The following is a 7566-nucleotide window of genomic DNA, read 5'->3' as shown; positions in this document are numbered from 1 at the left end:
GGGAAAAAAATCCTGCATTGGAAGAATACATAAGACCTATGAGGTCTTTTCAATCTTCAATTCTGATCATCACAACCTTTTTTTTGTACAATCTGAGATATGAATTAAAAACTTTGATGATTATAGCACTTTCTTCTTTGATAATTCCTTTAAGAATAAATCACTGTTCAATTTGATGCCAGCAAGGCTTAAAAAAAAAGAGACTGAATTTCTTTGCAGCTTCACCATGACAGTGTATTTCATTTGAAAAAAATCAGCATAAAAGCTTGAAGAAAAATGAATAACTATGGCGGTTTTGCAGCAAAATAACCTTAAATATTCATGACAGCAGCCTTTTATAACAGCTACTGTTTAAAAGGACACTGTCAAAATATTTTTTCAAAATCTTGTTACTCATTATTTATACTCTAAACAGAAATTGTTTCCAGGGACAATTTGTTTTTCTCCATCATGAATACACAAGGATTTTGTTTGAATGCACAAACAAAAGTACAGTGGAAAACCCCTATAACACTTTTCTTCCCCAAAACAAGGGGCTCAAATATATACCACAGGAAAAATGCCAATTGCTGCTCTTGGGTATACTGCTTGATGCACTCAGTGGTATTCTTTAAGGCAGCTCCATTGCTTCATTTCCAGGTTTCGTGTGGTACAGCTCCTAGGTGCAGCATGGAAATAGGGCATATCTGCACTAAGGGTTAAATCTAAACCCTCCATGAAAACACCCATGACCTCAATAGGGCCAGGATGCTTTTCTACCCAAAGGGCTTCAAGAATGCATTCTTAACCACCCTCCTGCAATTTTCAAGTCCTATGTGATTTCTGTCTTCCCACCTCTGACTAGTGTGCATCTTAACACCACAGAGATGCTAGACAGCTCCTGTTGGAGTTGCTCGGCTCTAGCTTGTCACTGGACAATAACAGAAGCATGGTTCTTTCCTTCACAGCAGTATGAGATCTCTCTGATCCAGATTCAGTTCCTCACACATCCATAACACACAGAAAATTGCAGAGTAATTCAACAAAATTATTTTTAATTCTCCCAACAGTGATTTTGTATGTTCTAGATGTCTCTTGCTTGATTCTAGATAGTTGGGCTGTGGAGCTAGTGTAAAAGCTTTGTAGCTGTGTTTGAAAAGAAACATCTGAAAACAGCATACATGAGACAGAACAGTAAGGAAAGAATAATATGATCTGGTGTTATGCACTGCACAATTTTCTTTGTAAGTTGAACAATAAAAGCATTTGATCAGATAGAGTATACAAGCACTGACACTTGTAACCAATTTATATTATACCACTGGTGTTCCAACAGTAATGTTTTCATATGGCATACAGACACATTAAATTATTCACAAAAAGGTACATTAATTAAGGAACACCAAATTCAATGCAAATCAGGAGGAGAGATTGTTTTGCAGAGAAGAGCTTACCATTCTCAAAAAGACACTTTTCGTCCATGTTGTCCTAGTACCAGAGCATGGAAAACACTATTCCTTGCAGCTGAGGGTGTAGACATAATTTTTAATGATCACTCCTGTTAGCTTTTGGATTGACTATATGGAAGAAGTAAGTGGAATTATTTTTAGATAGCAAAAATTTACTGAAAGTCTTTTTTTAGATCAGGAATTGCCAACGTACAGCCCATCAGCTGGATTTGGCCTGCTGAGCCATTGGATCAGGCCCAAGGATGTGAGACTTTGGTGGCATTCAGTGGTGGGGGCTTCTCCTGTGCTGCAGTGGAAAGAAGAGGTGATGGGGAGAAGTGGCAGCAGCAGACATTTCACAACATGCTGCAGTGGGGAGAACTGGTGGCAGAAATGGCAGCAGGGGCTGGGTCCTAGTGCCTGCCCACTTACCACCTGAGCTGGATCATTCCAACCTAAAGAGGTTGCCAACCACTGCATTAGCCCAATAGGTGAGCTTTTTGCTAACCAACTGGCATAATCGTATGCTTGTGACACTCACCTCATGAACCTGAAAACTGCTTTTAACCTCGACCAACTCATCACCAGAGGCAAACTCCCCACTGATCAAACACCAAATGGGACACAAGCTTATGTTAACAATAAATACAAAACCTGTCAACATATCTCCCATGCAACCACAGGTGACACACTCCCACAATGAAACCATTAAAACCCACAGATCCTAAGCATGTCTATTCCAGAATATGGTATATCTCATCCAGTACACCAAATGCCTTCATGGAAACTATGTGGGCAAAAGCCGACAAAAACTACGCTCTAGAAAAGCGATGCTCAATCTTTTGGTCCTGTGGGCTAAATGAAGAACACAGAACCAGTCTGTGGGCCAGACTGAGCCCCACACACCAGGATAAAACCCAGGGGCACTGCACCACCCTCATGCACTGGGATGGATCCTTGGGACTCCGCTCCACCCCCATACCAAGATTGGGTTCTGGGGCCCCACACCAGACCCCGCATGCTGGGATTGGGTGTGGGCTGCCCCTGCATGCCAAGACCAGGCCTTGGGCTGCCCTGTGTGCCCAAGCTAGTGCACAGGGCCATGCTTTCCAGCCAATGGGGTTCCCCATAAGTCTGGAAATTTGGTAGCAGAAAATAAGTGCTGCCAAGTTTTTGGACCTAAGGGCTGCCATGCAGGCCAGATTACAGGATATAAAGGGCCAGATCAGGCCTGTGGGTCAGGGGTTGAGCACCCTTGTCCTAGAATAAGTGATTGCAGGGAAAAGGTAAAGGACAGAAAGACACAAACTTAGAAAGGAAAACACTTCACAGAATGATCACTTTCTTTCAGACCTGAAAGAAAGAAGGTTTTGACCCCCGGAAATCCAGGGGTTATCCCCCACCCCCACACACACACACACTGCTCCTTTGCAGTTTGGAGAACAGCTGAATGTGCGGTATGTGGTGCCACAGATGCATCTGCAGCACCACATACTGCACAGCCACGCGCATTTGGATGCAGTCCTTTCGACTTTTAGCTGCTTCTAATAACAGTTCTGTGCTCCCATCTGACACCTCCCTTCTATTCCTTTAAGCCATGGGTGTCAACCTCATCTAGCCAACGGGCTAAATGAGGAGTGCAGAATCAGTCTGCGGGGTGGACTGGACACACAGATCATCCCACATCCCAAATCCAGTATGCAGGGCCAGTCTGGTTTAGGTTCCATGTGCACACATCCTAGACCAGCCTACATACTGCTTGCAGCACATGTGCTGGCCCCAGCTTTGTGTTGCATGCAGCATGCCCCAGCCCCAGGCATAACATGCAGTGCATGGAGCAGTCCCAGACATGCACACACAAGAAGCATGGGATCAGTCTGGGGCATACACTACATATGGAGCCCATGCCAGAACAGCCCTGCATGCTGGCTCCAGTATGCAGTGCTGGTCTGTTCCAGACTGGCCCTGGATCAAGGGTGCAGGGCTGGTCCAGGGTAGGTGTAGCATGCAGCATGCATCCCAGACCAGCCCCACAAACTGCATGCAGTGTGCAGCCTGTGCCAAATAGGCTCTGTATGTTGCATCCAGTGCACAAGGTGAGGGCCAGCATGTGCTGCATGTGGTGTTCTGGTCTCTGACCCACAGGCAACACTGAAGGCTGGATGATTAGGGGTTCCATGGGTCAGATCTGGTCCAAAGGTCCTATTTTTGACACCCCTGCTTTAACCAGACTGTTTTTATTTATATATGGAGTTTTACACAGGCTACTACTCTGTCTAGGCATAAGCTGTGTCTGCTTCTCTTCCAAACCTGATGTTAGGTCTCAGCTCTGTATTCTTGGGGAACCCTGGTACAGGATACAGTCTGTCTGACTCACAAAGGACTCACCCCCCCCCTCCCTCCCCTCCTCTACCTAAACGAAACTGATTAAGATGCAGTGAGAGACGCACCTAAGACCCTCACCAGATAAGGGTTACAAGAGTGAATCAACTGCCCTAGGTCTCATTTACATGAGAGATGGAAAACAGAAAGCCTGAAGCAGAGGCTGCAGTGAATTCTGGGACCAGAGAAGCAGGAGAGCGCTGCATGATGGGGAATCTGTGCTTCCAATGTTAATCAACCCATGTTCACACACACCCAGCTCAGCATTTATCAGACCAGTTCTAATCTGGATTTACTAAGGCCTTTTCCCCCCCCAGACACACACACACAGCTCTAAGTTTAATAGGCATCTCGGGCCGTACATTCCCCGGTCCCACTATGGGAGGCCTATTTAAACTTGATTGACTAAAACTCGGTTGCCGGGTTAGGGAATGCTGAGGCAAGAGACCGAGTCAGAGGGGGTATGGGCAACATTTGAACAATGGTTAAGGGTTCATCACAGCATCCAGCCTGCTGGAGCCCTAATCCCAGGTGTTGTCATATCTTTCCCGAGACGACTGGTGGGAGTCCTCTCCACAAAAGGTTATGAGCACCCCAATAATTGTTTTAAGTCTGTTAAAAGACTATAGTAAGATCTGGAAAAGTCATGCTAAGCTGAGGCTTGTGCACAACAAGTAAAAATCCAAAATCCTGATGCTGCAAGCTATCTATTGTTCCTGAAGAAACCATGAGATATCCCATCAGTATATCTGCCACCCATAGGAATCTCAAGCTGGCTCCCAAGTATTTGGGTTACTCCCTAATCTTAAGTGTTTCCTGATTATCAATCAGTTTCCTGAGATGGTCCAAACCAGATAACCCCTTGTCAATAGAAAAGACAATGATTTACACTACTGAGGGTGCTTCGAAGCAGCTGAACTGAGGGTATAAAAATCTGTAAGTGTGTGTGCTGCTAGAGGGAGAAGAGGAAGAGGAAAAGGAAGGAAAAGAAGTAGAAGCAGGAGGAAAGAAGGAGAAGAAGAAAACCCCTGTGCTGACACCATCCCCTGTCGTTCTTGGGACGCTGGAAGAACAGATCATCTCTCTCTTCAAGGATTGTGCTACAGACTGTGCCTGTCAGCTTTGCAGCCTGAGTACCGTGGACTAGGTGAGATCCCAGCGTTCTCTGTCTTCTTTCTAGGCATAAACTTCTGAACCTGAACTGTATCAGTTAAGCTTGAGCTAAGTTTCCCCAAATACTTAGTGAAACCAGGGTAGTATTGTCATTGTTGGTGTTTGTTTTTCTTTTGCATGTCTATTACTACTAGTACTATTATATATTTCATATGCTTAGCAATAAATAACTTTTATAGTCAAACTGGTAGTAATTGGGTATATTTTTCCTTCTCTGCTTCTCTTTCCTCCCGTGCTCTGCAGCAACGCTTCTTTTACCTATGCTAAAGATCCCTGTGAAGCCCAGGTTGTTGTGGGGTCTGCTCATCAGGAGGCCGGAGATTGGGGCGTGCTGAGTTTGAAACACGTGGGGGGATCGGCTTGTATGGGCTGATTGGCCCAGTTTGACTCAGACGTGCCCTTGTGAGCTGGGTGCTGGCCCATGGGGGTGTCGGCTGGGCACCCGGCCGGATTCGGAGGGATTCTGTTTACATGTGTGCTTGTGTCTGACTGCATTTTATTGTTGCTCTTATGAACTGATTCTTGGCGTGTGGGGATGTCAGCCTGTCCATGCTGATCAGCCCGGCCAGGTCAGGTGTGTCACGTTAATTTGTGTGTGTTTGTGTGTATGACTGATTTGGTGACTGGAGGAACCCAGCCCATTGAGATTGAGTCCTGCAAGATAGCTCCACTGGGGGTGAGGGCTTGCAGAAGGGAGAAATACAGCTCCGTATAGTAACACAAGCAGCACATTGACAGAATCACCAAGACCCTAGAAACTATCCCTAATAAATGAGCACACCCCAAAGTAATGGGCAAATATGGTAACACTGAGGAAGGGTACCTTTTGCAAAAAAGCTCATCTAAGATCTCTCTCAACTATACAATAAAAGATATCTGCCACACAACCCATTGCCTCTCACATCATCATCTCCTCTGCGTGTGGATTTTTTTTCCCACAAAAAAATGTAGACCCATTTAATGGACTACATGCGGTAATCATAATTTATTTCTAGTTGCTAAACTGGGTTGTTAAGGTTTTACACGTTAGTGCAGACTGAAAGGTTATTCAAGTTAATTCAAAATGTGCTCAACATTATAATTTAATAAATAATATCCTAACCACCTATATGGAAGACTAACTGCAATGAATCACTCCTAGGAGGAATAGCATTTTTTTAGGCTGAGAATGAAGTTTATACAAACCAAGATGAAACACACAAATAAATTACATAATGAAAGATTACTCATTGTGGTACAACAACATCTCACACTGCACACTGTTACAGTGCCTTATCATACTCTACTGTGCCTATGTAGTCAAGAACACACCATCTAATCATTTGAGAATTGCAGTGAACTCACACAAACCGAATCAATTCATATTGTATATTCTGAGCGACAGCAGGCATATTGCAATGGCCCACAATCTTGGCAATAAAGCAAACGTACCTACTTCCAAGCAAGGACCCACCCTGTTTCATCTGAGAGTACTGGATGCATGACTATATCTCATTCAGAGACCTCTACAGTTTTATTGCCTTTGGAAGCTTATGAAAGCACAACACTAAATATTAGATTTTAACTTCTTCAACAATTCAGATTTGCCAAATCTTAAACTGATATTCCATTGAGGAGCACTGCTTCAACTGCAGTCTGTCAGCTGTGATTTTATGTTGTGGACCTAGCTACTGAAGTAATCCTCTATGTGTCAATGGAACTGTTAATAGTTATACCAGTCATATATTACTCTGAAAATATTCTTAGCACAAAAAATTTAATGGCTTCTTTAGAGCAATATCAATCGATAACACGGAAAAGGTAATGAATATTCTTAAGAAAACTGTAATTCCATTTTAAGCATCAATGTCTTGATAATTATTTCAGATCAATAAGCTAAATGAGGAAGATAGCAGGGGAAGAGGGGAGGCAAGGAAAGAGAAGGAGCAAATGTACAATGGCATTTTGTCAAATAGTAATGGTAAAAAATTGTTTATGGAACATTCACAGATACCTGCTCAATCTAAGCACAGAGAATAACAGCTCACTTTCTAGGCCAAATTACCTCACTGCCTCCCTGTCCCCATTCTTTCTTTAAAATAAATCAGTTTTAAGTTGAAGTTGGTTTTAAAAAGTATGCAAATAGAAACTATTTTTGTTACACTTTTTTTGCAGTGTAAAAATGGCCAGATGGATTTCTGCTAAAACTAAACTTTATGTACAAATTTTAATTCAGGAAAAAATGTTAATGAAAAGAAATAAATACTTAAGAACATGTTTCTTAACAGAAATAATTGAGAACTTTATAGCAATATAGTGCAGCACAACTATAATACAAAAGGTCACACACATTATTCATGTAATTATTCAAAAATAGGAAGGGGAAAAAGCAAAGCACGTTGCATTACTCAAAATATAAATACAGTATAATTTTAAAGCAAATGGCCTATAAACACAAGTTTGGTTCTTAAAATTAATATACATTAAATGTTCTTTAAGTACCTTGTTTAAGCTGTTCTTCCACTTGCTTGAGTAGACCAATACATCAGATACGGAATGAGTAGTTATTGCTTGAGTATATAGTGGTTTTTCAATTTTTTGTTTT

At 42.7% G+C, this 7566-nt stretch overlaps 1 protein-coding gene across 4 annotated transcripts in view; it reads right to left on the bottom strand.

The window, feature by feature from the left end:
• HIVEP1 (human immunodeficiency virus type I enhancer binding protein 1) overlaps positions 1-7566 on the bottom strand; it is a 201605-nt gene that overhangs the window by 40546 nt on the left and 153493 nt on the right. For all 4 annotated transcript variants that reach the window (XM_025206224.1, XM_025206222.1, XM_025206223.1 and 1 more), the window contains one exon: positions 7464-7566. This exon is cut by the window's right edge and continues 5884 nt beyond it. In XM_025206224.1, coding sequence (XP_025062009.1) covers positions 7464-7566 — 103 coding nt within the window. The remainder of the gene's footprint in view (positions 1-7463) is intronic.

The sequence above is a fragment of the Alligator sinensis genome, unplaced genomic scaffold (genome assembly GCF_000455745.1).
Source record: "Alligator sinensis unplaced genomic scaffold, ASM45574v1 scaffold253_1, whole genome shotgun sequence".
NCBI classification, from domain to species: Eukaryota; Metazoa; Chordata; order Crocodylia; family Alligatoridae; genus Alligator; species Alligator sinensis.
The sequence above is the reverse complement of the archived record's forward strand: the minus strand, read 5'-3'. Positions and strand labels throughout refer to the sequence as shown.